Source organism: Procambarus clarkii, chromosome 42 (genome assembly GCF_040958095.1).
Source record: "Procambarus clarkii isolate CNS0578487 chromosome 42, FALCON_Pclarkii_2.0, whole genome shotgun sequence".
In the NCBI taxonomy this organism is placed as follows: domain Eukaryota; kingdom Metazoa; phylum Arthropoda; class Malacostraca; order Decapoda; family Cambaridae; genus Procambarus; species Procambarus clarkii.
Window position 1 is genome coordinate 21453580 of NC_091191.1, and position 20981 is coordinate 21474560.

The window sequence follows — 20981 nt, forward strand, 5'->3', positions numbered from 1 at the left end:
GGAGGAAGGCCACGGGGACACACTACGTTTGAGAGTACGCAGCTTGTTACTAACTACAGAGGACTAACAACTCTGTCAACGGGCAAGGATGGAGGAATGAATAACAGGATAAAAGTCAGAATAAGGAATACCTTTACAGGAGATGGGACAAGAGCGGATAGCTTCCTTAGCGGCAGCATCCGCACGCTCATTGAAAGAAACACCAATATGGCTGGGAACCCAGCAAAACTCTACTGATTTAAGTTTACTAGAAATAAGAAACAGCCAATGTTGAATCTCGATGACCACCGGATGGACAAGATTAAAGGACCCTAGAGCCATGAGGGCACTACGAGAGTCAACTACAACCACAAAGGAGGAATGATAATGAGAAAGCAAGAGACGGAGATCACAGAGAATAGCATAAAGTTCGGCTGTAAAGACGCGCTAGCCTCCAAAGGGAAGTGACACATATAAGTACGGTCAGGAAAAATAACAGAGTAGCCCACACCGTCAGCAGACTTAGACTCATGTGCATGGTTTAAAAATGAGATCACCACCCCAAAATGCTAAAAAAAAAAAAACTTCCCCAACAATGAAAACAAACCACCAAAATTTTGTGAAACTGGTGTCCGCTTCTTTGCCTCACCTCCTTCATTTGGGCAGAGGAGGGAGGCGTACCGGGTCAGCCAGCTCGCCCCACCGTCAGTTGTATTCTGATGTACCCTGGTTCATTTCAAGTCGCTCTCGCTTTGGCTCTGGTTCCAGACTTCTTTCGTCAGCTAAGTGATGTTTTGCCTTTGGGGCAGGGTGCCTTGTTGGGCTCTGTAGCCCGCTTGGGTTTTATGGAACCCAGTTGTGTTACTGCATGTTTACGTTCGTGGTGTCGGCTTTTCAATTTCCGGAAACCCTGCTCTGAGGCTGGTTATATGCGTTTACATAACATGAACCAGAAATTTAGTGTACTTAAAGCTGCCTGAGCTCAGTGTTATGTTCCATGTGCACTCTTTTTAGTACTACCCTTGTGTGGTCAGGGTTGACTTCCCCGAGGCGTTTGTAATACGCTTCCATTAGGGGCTTCCTCGCTAGGGGTTGTTCTCGCCCTTAAGGTAAGCCAGTGGCTTGTGGACGTCTGTCTTCCTTGAGTTTGGGAGTGTTTTCGGATGGTGGGGCGCACTGGGTGTTGCGCTACCATTATTCCATTAATACTGTATGCTGAAGTTTCTCCCTGGTTGCTCGTTGTCAGCGATTTGGTCTTGAAGGCTTAGGATTTAGTGTTTACTTTTATTTTAGCCTTGCTTTCGTCGAGTTGACTTAGTGCCGTGCAGAGTCGATCTGTCCTCCCTATTTGGTGGGCTTCCTCCTGGTTCTATTCCCGATTCAGGCTTTTCGGATCACGGTTTGTTCCTTCCCGTTTGCACCGGTTCGTTCCTTGCCCCTGTTTCGTTTTTTACCCATTGTCCGGGGTTCGTTCTCTCTCATGCCAGATACTTGGATGTTTCTATAGAACTCCTACCGGGGTTCGGGGATTGGTTTGGTTTTGCTGTGAGGCGATAGAATTTCTGCTTTTGGGTTTCTCGTATGAGCTGCTCACAGCACCTAAAGTTTTCAGCTTTTTCTTCAAGTTATGGCTGTCACTCATTTTTGGTTTGTTCAGTGTTTGTTTTGGTTTGTTGGCCCACTTCGACAACCGGCTAGTGTGGGATCCCAGCCACTCTGTTTGTCCGTTAGTCGGGATTCTGTTTTTTCCCAGTTTACCTGGTTTGGGTTCCTGGAGTCCTGGTAGAAGTCCTGGTTTGTTCCATCCATGGTTTGGACCTGGTTGGGTCTAACTACTTATGATTTTTGGGCAGCGTCGCCTTCCCTAACTACTGCATCCTTGCTCCAGCTGCACCGCAACTGTCTGCTAATGTTGCTGGGTGGCTCGGCAGTTACTCAAGCAGTTGAATGGGAGTCTGGTATTTGCCCTTCTGTTTTTCCCATTGGGCAGGATTAATTCAGAGGCTGTTCTGGTATTTTTGGGGCTTCTATTCGCCTCTCTTGCAATCGCTCGGGTGAGGACTTGTAGGGTCCTGTGCTGGGTGCTGCATCGCCTTAATAGGAGAGAGAGAACGGCAACAGTCAACACGAGATTGCCAGGAGAAGGAAGGACAACGGCGTGGATGGATAGGTGGTGTAAAGGGCCAAAAGACAGAAGGGAGGGCTGAGAAGAAGGATTGGGGCGAGAAGGAAAAGAGGGCACAGGAGATAGGGAAAGGTGGGAAGGAAGGAAAGAAGCAAGGAAACATTAGGGGGAGAACTAGGAAGAAGACCCTTGGGCCTAGAACCCAAAGGAAAAGAAGATGGGAAGGTGGTGAAAGTGTCGTGATCCAAGGTCTGAAAACGGTTGCGGAACTGAGAAAGTGGGAGAGGGAGAGGAGAAGTGAACGCGACACACGAGCATAAGACTTGAGGGAAGATGGCAAACTTGGCATCTCACCTCGAGAAAAGATAAACGATCACGATGTTTCAAATTGAGGATGGCTTGTTCAAATTTGTAGTACACACATGCGCGGGAGAAGGCAGGGTGGCGGTCACCAGAATTGATGCGGTGGGCTTGGAAAGAAGAGCATTCCCTCTCAGAATGATCCGAGGTTTCACACAAGGGGCATAGAGACACCTTTGTGCACTTGAAGTGACCATGACCAAATCTCCAGCACCTATTGCAGGGCGAGGAGAGGGGATGCACTCTAGAACGGAACATCTGGCACCTGTAAATATTACGGAAGATAGTCGGGAGAAACTATAAAAAGTGATTTTAACTACGTGGAGAGGTTGACGACGACGACCCCGAGGGAGTCGAGTGAACGTATGAAGCTGGAGGATAGAATGGCTTTGGACCTCAAAGGATATATTTAATATCCTCTTGACAGTCTTTCAGTTCCCTGTCATCAGTTGCAACATGGTGAAGGAGAACTGTGCCAGTGCTGGCATTTAACTGCGCATTTTTGGAGATCCAAACAAGGGTCTCCGCAAAGCAGTACAACGAAACCAAGCGGTCGGCTGCTTCCTGAAAAGGGGCTGCAACGACACGTGTTAACACTGGGGGCTCTGGGCACAACCCTACCACGGAGGTGTGAGAGGAGCAGAGAGAGTCAGTCGGGAGAGTCAGAGAAGCAGCTTGGTCTAGGATGCATGTAGCAGGGGATACAGAGCCCGACCTTCCAGCTCATTCCGACTCGGAGCCCTGGTCGCCTACTCCACGAGTCTGAGAAGTTAAACGAGGGTCAGAAATCGGCATAAAAACCAACATAAATATAATTTCATTCACGAATAAGCCCCCATACCCACCATGGAGCAACAATTAGAGAATAGGACTCCCTGGAAGAAGGGGCCATCCCAGGGATGCATCGTGGACATACAACCTGCAATCACCACCTTGAGAACCGTTAGTACATCGAGATCGGGATTAGAACAAAGGAAAAGTTTGACAATAAAAGCGTCCCATCGCTCGACAACGTCAGGTGCCACAGATCTACGGGTGAGAAAGTGTGTCTCCCCAAACACCTGGCGTCAAAACAGAAGAAGACATCGGGAAGAATATTCAAAGAATGGCAAAAAGTCTGCAGGAAGGAACAATCAGAATGGAGAAAAGGTGGGGAGGAAAAAAACCCACGAGGAAGAGGAAAAAGCAGTCAGCAAAATTAGTGAAGACAGCAGCAGGATGGTAAGGCTTCAAAAGGTCACAGAACACTGTGCCATGGAGCATCACACTTCCACAGCCCCTTCACCAAGCCCTCACAACAACAACGGGCTATCTTTCTGGGTATCTTTCTCTATTGGTGGCAAGCATGAATAACTTTAAAAGCAAAGTGTTCATATGACATTACTCCCTGCGCCTCTTGGAGGGGAGTGGGGGGGGGAGGTTAGGTTCTGGCTCGTGGTCCGCGGTAGGCCAATAAAACTTCACAACTGATAGCACCTGATAGTAATGGCACTGATCAGTGTGTAGTATGTTCAGGAAGCCTCTGGGGCTCACCCAGGAACTGGAGAGTTCTTATATTCAATGCTGGTTTTTACTTTTTTGAATGAAATGAAAGCTTCAGCCCACCAAACTACTGAATAATTAGACGAATGAAATCAAGCAATATTGTTACCAGTTTTCTCAGACAACATGTGACTAAAATTTTATATATAGACTTGTAATATAAACAAACAACTAAAAATACTTATGTTACCTTAAAATCATCTAATTTAATTTCAGCAAAGTTAGCCATCGTAGTGTCGCTATGCTTTTGCAGCAATAATGAAAAATTTTGCAGCTGACTGAATGGTGTTGTTAGGGTGAGATTAAAGCTTGTTACATCCTCCTGGAACCAGCCACCACGATTTACAAGTGTCAAATGTCCCTCAATGATATCCTGATCTTTTTCAAGTAAAACCTGAAATGAAAACATTAATAGCATACTTCAAAAAATGTTCCTAACGTTATTTGTTCTCATTTCGTGATATTTCTACTACCTTCTTGGAGGTGAGTGCTGGCAGTGACCAATATGCGTGTCCTCACCTATTTGTGCCTGCAGGATCGAGCATTTACTCTTGGATCCCACTTTTCGAGCCATCGGTTATTTACAGCAATGATTCCGGTCCTATTTCCCTATCATATCTAGTTTTAAAATAATGAATAGAGTTTGCTTCCACAACCTGCTCCTTAAGTTCATTCCATTTTTCCACTACTCTCACGCTAAAAGAAAACTTCCTAACATCTCTGTGACTCATCTAAGTTTCCAGCTTCCACTTACGTCACCTCGTTCTCTTAGTATTCCATGTGAACATTTCGTCGTTTGTCCACTCTACCAACAACCCCCCTGAGTATTTTATGTTTCCATCATATCCTCCCTCCCCCTTCTTTATCTAGTGTTGTAAGGTTCGGTTCGTTCAGGCGCTCCTCATACCCCATCACTCGTAACACTGGGACGAGTCTCGTCACAAACATCTGAACCTTTTCCAGTTTCCTTATGTGTTTCTTCAGGTGGGGACTCCATGATGGGGTGGCATATTCCAAGACCGGTCTCAAGTAATCAGTGTAAAGCGCCACAAATGCCTCCTTACTTAGGTTTCTGAATGATGTCCTAACCTTTGCCAGTGTAGAGTACGCTGCGGTCGGTATCCTATTTATATGTGCCTCAGGAGGTACATTAGGTATTATGTCCACTCCCAGGTCTCTTTCTCGAAAGAGATATCCATGACGATGTCCTATCGTCAAGGAGAGGTAGTTTTCCTCCATTGTGTAATGTCCCTTTGCTTTCCTATCACTTAATCCCATTCCTGTAACTTAACATTTACTCATGTTGAACTTCAGTAGCCATTTCTGTACTCACCTATTTGTACTCACCTATTTGTGCTTGCGGGGGTTGAGATTTGGCTCTTTGGTCCCGCCTCTCAACTGTCAATCAACTGGTGTACAGATTCCTGAGCCTACTAGGCTCTATCATATCTACATTTGAAACTGTGTATGGAGTCAGCCTCCACCACATCACTGCCTAATGCATTCCATCTGTTAACTACTCTGACACTGAAAAAGTTCCTTCTAACGTCTCTGTGGCTCATGTGGGTACTCAGTTTTCACCTGTGTCCCCTTGTTCGCGTCCCACCAGTGTTGAATAGTTTATCCTTGTTTACCTGGTCGATTCCTCTGAGGATTTTGTAGGTTGTGATCATGTCTCCCCTTACTCTTCTGTCTTCCAGTGTCGTAAGGTGCGTTTCCTGCAGCCTTTCCTCGTAACTCATGTCTCTTAGTTCTGGGACTAGTCTAGTGGCATACCTTTGTACTTTTTCCAGGTTCGTCTTGTGCTTGACAAGGTACGGGCTCCATGCTGGGGCCGCATACTCCAGGATTGGTCTTACATATGTGGTGTAGAAGATTCTGAATGATTCCTTACACAGGTTCCTGAACGCTGTTCTGATGTTAGCCAGCCTCACATATGCCGCAGACGTTATTCTTTTTATGTGGGCTTCAGGAGACAGGTTTGGTGTGATATCAACTCCTAGATCTTTCTCTCTGTCCGTTTCATTAAGTATTTCATCTCCTATTAAGTATCCTGTGTCTGGCCTCCTATTTCCACTGCCTAGTTTCATTACTTTGCATTTACTCGGGTTGAACTTCAACAGCCATTTGTTGGACCATTCACTCAGTCTGTCTAGGTCATCTTGTAGCCTCCTACTATCGTCCTCAGTTTCAATCCTCCTCATAATTTTTGCATCATCGGCAAACATTGAGAGAAACGATTCTCGATTCTATACACTCTGGGAGATCATTTACATATATAAGAAACAGTATAGGTCCAAGGACTGACCCCTGAGGGACTCCACTCGTAAAGTCTCGCCAATCTGAGACCTCACCCCTCACACTGACTCGTTGTCTCCTGTTGCTTAGGTACTCCTGTATCCAACGGAGTACCTTCCCTTTCACTCCAGCCTGCATTTCCAGCTTTTTCACTAGCCTCTTGTGTGGCACTGTATCAAAGGCTTTCTGACAATCCAAAAATATGCAGTCTGCCCACCCTTCTCTTGCCTTATTTTTGTTGCCTGGTCGTAGAATTCAAGTAACCCTGTGAGGCAGGACCTGCCATCCCTGAATCCATGTTGATGCTTTGTTACAAAGTTCTTTCGCTCCAGGTGCTCCACTAGCTTTCTTCGCACAATCTTCTCCAACAGCTTGCATGGTATGCAGGTCAGGGACACTGGCCTTGTAATTCAGTGCCTCCTGTCTATCCCCTTTCTTGTATATCGGGACTACGTTAGCTGCCTCAGGGTCTCAGAGGATTTTGGGGTGGGGGTTAAAGGGAAGGGGGGGACAGGTAGGGTGAGGGTTAAGGAGATAGGGGGGACATGGAGGATACGGGGTGAGGGGGGGGAGGAGGAATAGGGAGGGTATGGGATGAAGGGGGAGGGGGAGCCAGGGGGGGAAAGGTGGGAGGGGAGACATGATGGGAATGGGGAAGGAGTGACAGGGTCAGAATGGGGTGGGGGGAGGGAGGGTTGGGTGGGGGCAGGTAGGGTGAGGGGAAGGGAGGGTTTCTATGCCGAGGGGGGAGGTGGTGTTGCCCCCCCCCCCCCCGTCTGGTGTTGCTGGGATGCTGGTCTTGGGTTCCCCTCTTGTCTCTAGGACTGTTGTGTTGGGGGCTGTGATTTCCTGGTTTGCTCCTCTCTCCCTGTGCTTCTTCCTTGCCTCTGCTGCCCTGGCTCTCTCCTCCTTCGTCCTGTCCCTCTGCAGGAATACTTTTTTGTATCCCTCCACATGCTGCAGATGACTCTTCCTTTCGAGAATATCCTCCTTCGTGGTTTCGTTTGTAAACACCACTTTTACAAGTCGGTTTCTGTCCTTGTTGTACCAGCCCAACCTGAAAACCTTCTCAATGTTTTGTTCAGCCCCTTCCATCTATAACCCCTTCAGTAGCCCATGTACTGCCTCTCAATCCTTGCTATTCCATTCTTGCCTGTTGGATCCTTCCTGTAATTTGATGTGTACAACTGCTTTTGATGTAATTTGATGTGTACAACTCTTTTTCAGTATGTCTGCAAATGTTTCAGGTACAGAGGCATTTCCTTCCAATGTAACATTCCCACCTTCCCTTTGGATGATAATCTGATGCTCGGTCTCTTTATTTTTCTCTGTGAGGGATTTGATCTCCTCCCTTGCTGATGTCAGCTCACTTTGCAGGTTGTTAATTGTAATCCTCATTTCATGCATCTCCCTCCTGAATTCCTCCAGAACTTGGGTTAACATTTTTTTTGTTTGGTCACTCTGGCTGTTTCCTGTGTCCTTGTTGCGTCCTCCTGTCATTTTGGTCATTTTGCCCCTTGTCAAAAGAGAGAGCAAGAGAGAGAGAGAGCAAGAGAGAGAGAGAGCAAGAGAGAGAGAGAGAGAGAGAGAGAGAGAGAGAGAGAGAGAGAGAGAGAGAGAGAGAGAGAGAGAGAGAGAGAGAGAGAGAGAGAGAGAGAGAGAGAGAGAGAGAGAGAGAGAGAGAGAGAGAGAGAGAGAGAGAGAGCAAGAGAGAGAGAGAGAGAGAGAGAGAGAGAGAGAGACAGAGAGAGAGAGAGAGAGAGAGAGCAAGAGAGAGAGAGAGAGAGAGAGAGAGAGAGAGAGAGAGAGACAGAGAGAGACAGAGAGAGAGAGAGAGAGAGAGAGAGAGAGAGAGAGAGAGAGAGAGAGAGAGAGAGAGAGAGAGAGAGAGAGAGAGAGAGAGAGAGAGAGAGAGAGAGAGAGAGAGAGAGAGAGAGAGAGAGAGAGAGAGAGAGAGAGAGAGAGAGAGAGAGAGAGAGAGAGAGAGAGAGAGAGAGAGAGAGAGAGAGAGAGAGAGAGAGAGAAAGAGAGAGAGAGAAAGAGAGAGAGAGAAAGAGAGAGAGAGATAGAGAGAAAAGAGAACGTGTGTGTGCGTGTGTGCGCGTGGGATGGGGGTTAAATGGAGGTGAGGTGTCTGCAGATTACGGCAGGTAAGAGAGGGGGTAAGAGAAGGGGTAAGAGAGGGAGTGGATTATGAGTGAGGTTTTATCCCCTTTCCACGAAAAGTGTTGATCCCTTCTAGCCTGACTGGATGTATGTGTGTGTGCGTGCGTGTGCGTGTGATTGTTTTTGCGTGTGCGTGCATGTATGCTTGCAAACGTACGTGTGCGTGCGTGCGTGCGTGTGTTACAGGGGTCCCGTAAAATGTCAACTTCTACCCATAATGAGCCACTGTGATATTTTAAATGTATCTGATATACTGAACAAGAATTTGGTAATATTTTACCTCTGTACACCTAAAGAATTGACCTGAGAGAGGCACCTACCTGTCAGCCTCCCGCTCACACAACCAGGTGAATAATTACGATGCTGGATGACGAAGTGCTCCGTCGTCGTCTCCCACGTGGTGATTCACTAATCCAGTAGATTGATGATGGCGGTTCCTCTCTCGAGACGTGGAGGGCGGCGTCGCGTCGCCCGCAGGTGACAGTTACTGTGTGTGTGTGTGTGTGTGTGTGTGTGTGTGTGTGTGTGTGTGTGTGTTGTGTGTGTGTGTGTGTGTGTGTGTGTGTGTGTGTGTGTGATTAATTTAAATTTATATTTGAGAAAATTCCAATTTTGAATGAACAGCATGTTATAATTGATGAATGCGTCTTTGGGGTCGACCGCTGGTTGGAATGAACATAGGCTGAGGACGAGTTGGTTGTCCAGCCTTCCCTCATCAACAGGGGCTAAATGCCTGTCAATTCAGCTATTTAACCTCCTATTCATTGCTAATGAAGTTCGATCACTTCGCGAACACTGCTTCGCTGAGGACCACTGTTCGAACCACAACACTGTAAATGCTTCACTCACGTACTACGAATACACATAATGAAATACAAATACATATAGGACAAGGAGCTGCGATATGGGGAAAGGAGTGAAGGAACGGTGGCCAACTATTTAGTATATTCATCGGGATTAACAGATGATTTTCCAAGAAGCGAGGGTGTTGCTGTATCGACTGGTCAAAGGGGTTGGTTATGCGCTTTGAATATCAAATAGATGTTTGTTTCTAGTGTAATGTACATTGCAGTCCTCTAGGAAGCATTTGATGTCAGGATTAGTTTTGAACTTTAGAGATGTGAAGATAAGAGTACACTTGAGATGTGTAGTGTTATTATATTTAGCCCTAGATGGTAGTGGTGGTGGTGGTGGGTGGGGAGGTCTCTCTCTCTCTCTCTCTCTCTCTCTCTCTCTCTCTCTCTCTCTCTCTCTCTCTCTCTCTCTCTCTCTCTCTCTCTCTCTCTCTCTCTCTCCCTCTCTCTCTCTCTCTCTCTCTCTCAACCTACTCACCTACTCCCACAAACCCATACACCCGACAAAACCCCTCCACGCATATACACACCCCCCTACTTTACCCCCACCCCCTCCCTCGGTACCTTGCTCTCCCTCCCTCTTCCCCCCTCACCCCCACCACCTTCCCCTACACAGTTTCAAATGTAGATATAATAGAGCCCAATAGGTTCAGGAATACAACAACACCAGTTGATTGACAGTTGAGAGGCGGGACTAAAGTGCCGACGCTCAACCCCCGCAAGCACAACTAGGTGAGTACATTACTGTAATCTCAGTTAAACAAAAATGCAGCCAAGTTATAAGTAGAGAATTGATGAAACAATTATACCAATTAGAATATTTTGACAATGAATACGCAAGGAGATAGGCAGGAGGAAGTTAAATAATTAAGGGAGCACATGGTAACGTTAAAGAATATTTAGTGTTGAGACTGACCGCTACACTGTGGAGGGATCCATCGTTGATGTGTGTGAGGCTCAAGTTTGAGGAGAAGGTTTGGCCGGAGGGTAACATGACCCTTGCCTGAGCTGATCCTTCAAACACTGATGTGCTGGGACGTCTGAATTCTCCATTAATACTGGCCTCACTCTCTAACAGCCGGAGGCTCCAAATAAAGGTATTCCCTCTGAAACGCGAAAACAAATATATATCATAATATGAAGTATATATTTGTGTGATAGTCTGCACCTAGAGTACATGTCAGTTATTACCGGAAGAGAACACAGTTCTTTCCTGTTTTATATAAATACTTTATCACATATTAGTTTAAAACTTTCAAGTGTTTTGGATCACATTGTACCCAAGAAGTTTACTCAAACCTTTTGCCACTAATTAAGGACAAAATCCGGGAACAATTTTCTGTCTGTTACTCATAACAAGAATAGTGCAAAAAATCTTAATTCGGTTTGTTCAGATGTCCCGGTGCGAGAAAATACTATAAATATCATATATCATATCATAATATTTTGAAAATATCATATCTCTGTTTTCCTTCACTCCAAAATTTTTGTTAGATGCCGCAATCAAGTTTTTTGAAGCTCATGTTTTTTTTTTTTTAACTATAGGAGCGATTGTGTGTAATGTCTCTGACCTTTTTCCAAGTTACTTTTGAGTCTTTGGGTATGTAAACACTGCTACAGCTTCCTTATGTGTGGCATCACTACAGCTTCCTTATGTGTGGCATCACTACAGCTTCCTTATGTGTGGCATCACTACAGCTTCCTTATGTGTGGGCACCTCTACAGCTTCCTTATGTGTGGCATCACTACAGCTTCCTTATGTGTGGGCACCTCTACAGCTTCCTTATGTGTGGCATCACTACAGCTTCCTTATGTGTGGCATCACTACAGCTTCCTTATGTGTGGCACCACTACAGCTTCCTTATGTGTGGGCACCTCTACAGCTTCCATAAGTATGGGCACCACTACAGCTTCCATAAGTATGGGCACCTCTACAGCTTCCTTATGTGTGGCATCACTACAGCTTCCTTATGTGTGGCATCACTACAGCTTCCTTATGTGTGGCATCACTACAACTTCCTTATGTGTGGCATCACTACAGCTTCCTTATGTGTGGCATCACTACAGCTTCCTTATGTGTGGCATCACTACAGCTTCCTTATGTGTGGCATCACTACAGCTTCCTTATGTGTGGCATCACTACAGCTTCCTTATGTGTGGCATCACTACAGCTTCCTTATGTGTGGCATCACTACAGCTTCCTTATGTGTGGGCACCTCTACAGCTTCCATAAGTATGGGCACCACTACAGCTTCCATAAGTATGGGCACCTCTACAGCTTCCATAAGTATGGGCACCTCCACAGCTTCCATAAGTATGGGCACCACTACAGCTTCCATAAGTATGGGCACCTCTACAGCTTCCATAAGTATGGGCACCTCTACAGCTTCCATAAGTATGGGCACCACTACAGCTTCCATAAGTATGGGCACCTCTACAGCTTCCATAAGTATGGGCACCTCCACAGCTTCCATAAGTATGGGCACCACTACAGCTTCCATAAGTATGGGCACCTCCACAGCTTCCATAAGTATGGGCACCACTCCAGCTTCCATAAGTATGGGCACCTCTACAGCTTCCATAAGTATGGGCACCTCTACAGCTTCCATAAGTATGGGCACCTCCACAGCTTCCATAAGTATGGGCACCACTACAGCTTCCATAAGTATGGGCACCTCCACAGCTTCCATAAGTATGGGCACCACTCCAGCTTCCATAAGTATGGGCACCTCTACAGCTTCCATAAGTATGGGCACCTCTACAGCTTCCATAAGTATGGGCACCTCTACAGCTTCCATAAGTATGAGCACCTCTACTGCTTCCATAAGTATGGGCACCTCTACAGCTTCCATAAGTATGGGCACCTCTACAGCTTCCATAAGTATGAGCACCACTCCAGCTTCCATAAGTATGGGCACCTCTACAGCTTCCATAAATATGGGCACCTCTACAGCTTCCATAAGTATGGGCACCTCTACAGCTTCCATAAGTATGGGCACCTCTACAGCTTCCATAAGTATGGGCACCTCTACAGCTTCCATAAGTATGGGCACCTCTACAGCTTCCATAAGTATGGGCACCTCTACAGCTTCCATAAGTATGAGCACCTCTACTGCTTCCATAAGTATGAGCACCTCTACAGCTTCCATAAGTATGGGCACCTCTACATCTTCCATAAGTATGGGCACCTCTACATCTTCCATAAGTATGGGCACCTCTACAGCTTCCATAAGTATGGGCACCTCTACAGCTTCCATAAGTATGGGCACCTCTACAGCTTCCATAAGTATGGGCACCTCTACAGCTTCCATAAGTATGGGCACCTCTACTGCTTCCATAAGTATGGGCACCTCTACACCTTGCCCTCGTGCTCAATCATTACCTTTGTATTTGCTCTGCATCATTGCAAGCCGGCATGGAGGGGTCGGCTCTAGTCACAATTTTCCCTACTACTACAATGGTTGCAAGCCGGCATGGAGGGGTCGGCTCTAGTCACAATTTTCCCTACTACTACAATGGTTGCAAGCCGGCATGGAAGGGTCGGCTCTAGTCCCAATTTCCCCTACTACTACAATGGTTGCAAGCCGGCATGGAAGGGTCGGCTCTAGTCACAATTTCTCCTACTACTACAATGGTTGCAAGCCGTCTGGAAGAAACACAAGGACAGCAGTAAGCGGACAGCCACTTGTCACGTCTCATAGGGATTGTTACCTGACCCGATAATAATTCATTGTGTCGAGTGACAGGAAGCCAGAGTGAATTCATACACGTTAGGTTGTTATCGACCTCGATAAAGGTCAATGAAATAGGCACAATCAGAGAACACTATGAACATCAGAGGTTCATGGTTGTTCAATACCCTCCCAACATGTATAAGAAATATTGCCTTAACAAAGGTTGAGTTCTTCCAGAAGGAATTAGACAAGTTCTTGCAAGAAGTGTCGGACCAACTGGGCTGTAGTGGATATGTGGGCCTGCGGGCCACTCACATCCTGTTGGACCAAGTTATCACTAAGTCAAGCCATTGGCTCGAGGAGTGGAAGAACTCCTAAAACCCTCTCCAGGTAAACTTCAGGTAAACACTATAGCAAATATAACGATATAGTGATATCGCTAATATCGCTATATTCCTTCAGTGGTGATATCAACATGTAAAAAACATGCTTGGGTATAATATAGTGATATCGCCATATTCCTTCCAGATACAAGAAGGAATACCAGGACATTACATTATATTGGAAGAAAAATAGCTTACCGAGAGTGTGTTGCTTTAACACGGGAACCTTAACACGTGTTAATAAGAAAATGTCAGTTCTACAGACTGTTGGACAACACTAACCTGTCGGTTAGTAGCACAGTTTGGAAGAGATGGTCTTCACCAGTTCTGATGGTCGCCTCAAACTTGGTGCGCTCAGAAAATACATGCTTTCCCACCTTAAACTGAAAGATTAAGCAAGAAGTTAACACAAATTCCAATAAGAAATTATGAAAATGTTTAAATCTTAAAATTGATTAGAAGTTTTCACCTGAGGGCACTGCACTTGTGCTGATCCTTATTGGTCCATGAGGATAACAGGACAAGGTGGTAATAGAAGTCTGGTTAACAATACCGGTAGTTACATGGTTGGTATGATACCAGTGGCTGGCAGGTACATGGTTGGTATGACACCAGTGGCTGGCAGGTATATGGTTGGTATGACACCAGTGACTGGCAGGTACATGGTTGGTATGACACCAGTGGCTGGCAGGTACATGGTTGGTATGACACCAGAGGCCGGCAGTTACATGGTTGGTATGACACCAGTGGCTGGCAGGTACATGGTTGGTATGACACCAGAGGCCGGCAGTTACATGGTTGGTATGACACCAGAGGCCCGCAGTTACATGGTTGGTATGACACCAGAGGCCGGCAGTTACATGGTTGGTATGACACCAGAGGCCGGCAGGTACATGGTTGGTATGACACCAGTGGCCGGCAGGTACATGGTTGGTATGACACCAGTGGCCGGCAGTTACATGGTTGGTATGACACCAGTGGCAGGCAGGTACATAATTGGTATGGGGCTGGACGCCCCGTGTGGCAGGATGCCCCGTGTGGCAGGATGCCCCGTGTGGCAGGATGCCCCGTGTGGCAGGATGCCCCGTGTGGCATGATGCCCCGTGTGGCAGGATGCCCCGTGTGGCAGGATGCCCCGTGTGGCAGGATGCCCCGTGTGGCATGATGCCCCGTGTGGCAGGATGCCCCGTGTGACAGGATGCTCCGTGAGGCAGGATGTCCCGTGTGGCAGGATGCCCCGTGTGGCAGGATGCCCCGTGTGGCAGGATGCCCCGTGTGACAGGATGCTCCGTGAGGCAGGATGTCCCGTGTGGCAGGATGCCCCGTGTGACAGGATGCTCCGTGAGGCAGGATGTACCGTGTGGCAGGATGCCCCGTGTGGCAGGATGTACCGTGTGGCAGGATGCCCCGTGTGACAGGATGCTCCGTGAGGCAGGATGTCCCGTGTGGCAGGATGCCCCGTGTGGCAGGATGCCCCGTGTGGCAGGATGCCCCGTGTGACAGGATGCTCCGTGAGGCAGGATGTCCCGTGTGGCAGGATGCCCCGTGTGACAGGATGCCCCGTGTGACAGGATGCCCCGTGTGACAGGATGCTCCGTGCGGCAGGATGCCCCGTGTGACAGGATGCTCCGTGAGGCAGAATGTCCCGTGCGGCAGGATGCTCCGTGCGGCAGGATGCTCCGTGTAGAAGAATGTGCCGTGCGGCAGGATGTCCCGTGTGGCAGGATGCCCCGTGTGACAGGATGCTCCGTGAGGCAGGATGTCCCGCGTGGCAGGATGCCCCGTGTGGCAGGATGCCCCGTGTGGCAGGATGCCCCGTGCGGCAGGATGCTCCGTGCGGCAGGATGCTCCGTGTAGAAGAATGCCCCGTGGGGCAGGATGCTCCGTGCGGCAGGATGCTCCGTGTAGAAGAATGCCCCGTGCGGCAGGATGCTCCGTGCGGCAGGATGCTCCGTGTAGAAGAATGCCCCGTGTTGCAGGATGCCCCGTGCGGCAGGATGCCCCGTGTAGAAGGATGCCCCGTGTAGCAGGATGCTCCGTGCAGCAGGATGCCCCGTGTGGCAGGATGCCCCGTGTGGCAGGATGCTCCATGTGGAAGGATGCTCCGTGTGGCAGGATGCTCCGTGCGGCAGGATGCTCCGTGTAGAAGAATGCCCCGTGGGGCAGGATGCTCCGTGCGGCAGGATGCTCCGTGTGGCAGGATGCCCCGTGCGGCAGGATGACCCGTGTGGCAGGATGACCCGTGTGGCAGGATGCCCCGTGTAGCAGGATGCTCCATGCGGCAGGATGCTCCGTGTAGAAGAATGCCCCGTGCGGCTGGATGCTCCGTTCGGCAGGATGCTCCGTGTGGCAGGATGCCCTGTGCGGCAGGATGCCCCGTGTGGCAGGATGCCCCGTGCGGCAGGATGCTCCGTGCGGCAGGATGCTCCGTGTAGAAGAATGCCCCGTGTGGCAGGATGCTCCGTGCGGCAGGATGACCCGTGTGGCAGGATGACCCGTGTGGCAGGATGCCCCGTGTAGCAGGATGCTCCATGCGGCAGGATGCCCCCGTGTAGCAGGATGCTCCGTGCAGAAGGATGCCCCGTGTGGCAGGATGCCCCGTGTGGCAGGATGCCCCGTGTGGCAGGATGCCCCGTGTGGCAGGATGCCCCGTGTGGCAGGATGCCTCGTGTGGCAGGATGCCCCGTGTAGCAGGATGCCCCGTGTAGCAGGATGCCCCGTGTAGCAGGATGCTCCGTGCAGCAGGATGCCCCGTGTGGCAGGATGCCCCGTGTGGCAGGATGCTCCATGTGGAAGGATGCTCCGTGCAGAAGGATGCCCCGTGTGGCAGGATGCCCCGTGTGGCAGGATGCCCCGTGTGGCAAGATGCCCCGTGTGACAGGATGCCAAGTGTAGCTGGATGCTCCGTGCGGCAGGATGACCCATGTGGCAGGATGCCCCGTGTGGCAGGATGACCCGTGTGTCCGGATGCCCCGTGTGGCAGGATGCTCCGTGCAGCAGGATGCCCCGTGTAGCAGGATGCCCCGTGCGGCAGGATGCCCCGTGCGGCAGGATGCTCCGTGTGGCAGGATGTCCTGTGTCAGGATGCTCCGTGCGGCAGGATGCCCCGTGTGTCTGGATGCTCCGTGTGGCAGGATGCTCCGTGTGGCAGGATACTCCGTGCAGCAGGATGTTCGGCGTGGCAGGATGCCCCGTGTGGCAGGATGTTCCGTGTGGCAGGATGCCCCGTGTGGCAGGATGCTCCGTGTGGCAGGATGCCCTGTGTAGCAGGATGCTCCGTGTGGCAGGATGCCCCGTGTGGCAGGATGCTCCGTGTGACAGGATGCCCCGTGTGGCAGGATGCCCCGTGTGGCAGGATGCCCTGTTTAGCAGGATGCTCCGTGTGGCAGGATGCTCCGTGTGGCAGGATGCCCCGTGTGGCAGGATGCCCCGTGTGGCAGGATGCCCCGTGTGGCAGGATGCCCCGTGTGGCAGGATGCTCCGTGTAGCAGGATGCCCCGTGTGGCAGGATGTCCCGTGTGGCAGGATGCCCCGTATGGCAGGATGTCCCGTGTGGCAGCATGTCCCGTGTGGCAGGATGCCCTGTGTAGCAGGAGGCCCCGTGTGGCAGGATGCCCCGTGTAGCAGGATGCCCCGTGTGGCAGGATGCCTCGTGTGGCAGGATGCTCCGTGTGGCAGGATGCCCCGTGTGGCAGGATGCCCCGTGTGGCAGGATGCCCCGTGTAGCAGGATGCCCCGTGTGGCAGGATGCCCCGTGTAGCAGGATGCCCCGTGTGGCAGGATGCCCCGTGTGGCAGGATACCCCGTGTAGCAGGATGCCCCGTGTGGCAGGATACCCCGTGTAGCAGGATGCCCCGTGTGGCAGGATACCCCGTGTAGCAGGATGCCCCGTGTAGCAGGATGCCCCGTGTGACAGGATGCCCCGTGTAGCAGGATGCCCCGTGTGGCTGGATGCCCCGTGTGGCAGGATGCCCCGTGTGGCAGGATGCCCCGTGTGGAAGGATGTTCCGTGTGGCAGGATGCCCCGTGTGGCAGGATGTGTCGTGTGGCAGGATGCACCAAGAGGCAGGATGTCCCGTGTGGCAGGATGTCCTGTGTGGCAGGATGTCCCGTGTGGCAGGATGCACCATGTGGCAGGATGTCCCGTGTGGCAGGATGTCCCGTGTGGCAGGATGTCCCGTGAGGCAGGATGCCCCGTGTTGCAGGATGCACCATGAGGCAGGATGTCCCGTGTGGCAGGATGTCCCGTGTGGCAGGATGTCCCGTGTGGCAGGATGCACCATGAGGCAGGATGTCCCGTGTGGCAGGATGTCCCGTGTGGCAGGATGCACTATGAGGCAGGATGTCCCGTGTGGCAGGATGTCCCGTGTGTCAGGATGCCCCGTGTGGCAGGATGTCCCGTGTGGCAGGATGTCCCGTGTGGCAGGATGCCCCGTGCGGCAGGATGTCCCGTGTGGCAGGATGTCCCGTGTGGCAGGATGCACCATGAGGCAGGATGTCCCGTGTGGCAGGATGTCCCGTGTGTCAGGATGCCCCGTGTGGCAGGATGTCCCGTGTGGCAGGATGTCCCGTGTGGCAGGATGCCCCGTGTGGCAGGATGTCCCGTGTGGCAGGATGAACCGTGTGGCAGGATGAACCGTATGGCAGGATGAACCGTGTGGCAGGATGCCCCGTGTGGCAGGATGAACTGTGTGGCAGGATGAACCGTGTGGCAGGATGTCCCGTGTGGCAGGATGTCCCGTGTGGCAGGATGTACCGTGTTTGCAGGATGTACCGTGTGGCAGGATGAACCGTGTGGCAGGATGTACCGTGTGGCAGGATGTACCGTGTGGCAGGATGTACCGTGTGGCAGGATGAACTGTGTGGCAGGATGTCCCGTGTGGCAGGATGTCCCGTGTGGCAGGATGTACCGTGTGGCAGGATGTACCGTGTGGCAGGATGAACCGTGTGGCAGGATGTACCGTGTGGCAGGATGTACCGTGTGGCAGGATGAACCGTGTGGCAGGATGTCCCGTGTGGCAGGATGCCCCGTGTGGCAGGATGTCCCGTGTGGCAGGATGTCCTGTGTGGCAGGATGAACCGTGTGGCAGGATGTACCGTGTGGCAGGATGCCCCGTGTGTCAGGATGTACCGTGTGGCAGGATGAACCGTGTGGCAGGATGTACCGTGTGGCAGGATGTACCGTGTGGCAGGATGTACCGTGTGGCAGGATGAACCGTGTGGCAGGATGTACCGTGTGGCAGGATGCCCCGTGTGGTAGGATGTCCCGTGTGGCAGGATGTCCCGTGTGGCAGGATGCACCATGAGGCAGGATGTCCCGTGTGGCAGGATGTCCCGTGTGTCAGGATGCCCCGTGTGGCAGGATGAACCGTGTGGCAGGATGTACCGTGTGGCAGGATGCCCCGTGTGTCAGGATGTACCGTGTGGCAGGATGAACCGTGTGGCAGGATGTACCGTGTGGCAGGATGTACCGTGTGGCAGGATGTACCGTGTGGCAGGATGAACCGTGTGGCAGGATGAACCGTGTGGCAGGATGAACCGTATGGCAGGATGAACCGTGTGGCAGGATGCCCCGTGTGGCAGGATGAACAGTGTGGCAGGATGCTCCGTGTGGCAGGATGCCCCGTGTGGCAGGATGCCCCGTGTGGCAGGATGCCCCGTGTGGCAGGATGCCCCGTGTGGCAGGATGCCCCGTGTGGCAGGATGCTCCGTGTAGCAGGATGCCCCGTGTGGCAGGATGTCCCGTGTGGCAGGATGCCCCGTGTGGCAGGATGTCCCGTGTGGCAGCATGTCCCGTGTGGCAGGATGCCCTGTGTAGCAGGAGGCCCCGTGTGGCAGGATGCCCCGTGTAGCAGGATGCCCCGTGTGGCAGGATGCCTCGTGTGGCAGGATGCTCCGTGTGGCAGGATGCCCCGTGTGGCAGGATGCCCCGTGTGGCAGGATGCCCCGTGTAGCAGGATGCCCCGTGTGGCAGGATGCCCCGTGTAGCAGGATGCCCCGTGTGGCAGGATGCCCCGTGTGGCAGGATACCCCGTGTAGCAGGATGCCCCGTGTGGCAGGATACCCCGTGTAGCAGGATGCCCCGAGTGGCAGGATACCCCGTGTAGCAGGATGCCCCGTGTAGCAGGATGCCCCGTGTGACAGGATGCCCCGTGTAGCAGGATGCCCCGTGTGGCAGGATGCTCCATGTGGAAGGATGCTCCGTGCAGAAGGATGCCCCGTGTGGCAGGATGCCCCGTGTGGCAGGATGCCCCGTGTGGCAAGATGCCCCGTGTGACAGGATGCCAAGTGTAGCTGGATGCTCCGTGCGGCAGGATGACCCATGTGGCAGGATGCCCCGTGTGGCAGGATGACCCGTGTGTCCGGATGCCCCGTGTGGCAGGATGCTCCGTGCAGCAGGATGCCCCGTGTAGCAGGATGCCCCGTGCGGCAGGATGCCCCGTGCGGCAGGATGCTCCGTGTGGCAGGATGTCCTGTGTCAGGATGCTCCGTGCGGCAGGATGCCCCGTGTGTCTGGATGCTCCGTGTGGCAGGATGCTCCGTGTGGCAGGATACTCCGTGCAGCAGGATGTTCGGCGTGGCAGGATGCCCCGTGTGGCAGGATGTTCCGTGTGGCAGGATGCCCCGTGTGGCAGGATGCTCCGTGTGGCAGGATGCCCTGTGTAGCAGGATGCTCCGTGTGGCAGGATGCCCCGTGTGGCAGGATGCTCCGTGTGACAGGATGCCCCGTGTGGCAGGATGCCCCGTGTGGCAGGATGCCCTGTTTAGCAGGATGCTCCGTGTGGCAGGATGCTCCGTGTGGCAGGATGCCCCGTGTGGCAGGATGCCCCGTGTGGCAGGATGCCCCGTGTGGCAGGATGCCCCGTGTGGCAGGATGCTCCGTGTAGCAGGATGCCCCGTGTGGCAGGATGTCCCGTGTGGCAGGATGCCCCGTGTGGCAGGATGTCCCGTGTGGCAGCATGTCCCGTGTGGCAGGATGCCCTGTGTAGCAGGAGGCCCCGTGTGGCAGGATGCCCCGTGTAGCAGGATGCCCCGTGTGGCAGGATGCCCCGTGTGGCAGGATGCTCCGTGTGGCAGGATGCCCCGTGTGGCAGGATGCCCCGTGTGGCAGGATGCCCCGTGTAGCAGGATGCCCCGTGTGGCAGGATGCCCCGTGTAGCAGGATGCCCCGTGTGGCAGGATGCCCCGTGTGGCAGGATGCCCCGTGTGGCAGGATACCCCGTGTAGCAGGATGCCCCGTGTGGCAGGATACCCCGTGTAGCAGGATGCCCCGTGTGGCAGGATACCCCGTGTGGCAGGATGACCCGTGTGTCCGGATGCCCCGTGTGGCAGGATGCTCCGTGCAGCAGGATGCCCCGTGTAGCAGGATGCCCCGTGCGGCAGGATGCCCCGTGCGGCAGGATGCTCCGTGTGGCAGGATGTCCTGTGTCAGGATGCTCCGTGCGGCAGGATGCCCCGTGTGTCTGGATGCTCCGTGTGGCAGGATGCTCCGTGTGGCAGGATACTCCGTGCAGCAGGATGTTCGGCGTGGCAGGATGCCCCGTGTGGCAGGATGTTCCGTGTGGCAGGATGCCCCGTGTGGCAGGATGCTCCGTGTGGC

At 52.2% G+C, this 20981-nt stretch overlaps 1 protein-coding gene across 2 annotated transcripts in view; it reads right to left on the minus strand.

The window, feature by feature from the left end:
• Positions 1–20981, minus strand: part of LOC123770249 (uncharacterized) — a 407808-nt gene that overhangs the window by 206532 nt on the left and 180295 nt on the right. For both annotated transcript variants that reach the window (XM_069339938.1, XM_069339939.1), the window contains 3 exons: positions 13664–13764; positions 10241–10430; positions 4197–4400 (listed from right to left, as the gene is read on the minus strand). In XM_069339938.1, the coding sequence (XP_069196039.1) occupies positions 4197–4400; positions 10241–10430; positions 13664–13764 (495 nt within the window). The remainder of the gene's footprint in view (positions 1–4196; positions 4401–10240; positions 10431–13663; positions 13765–20981) is intronic.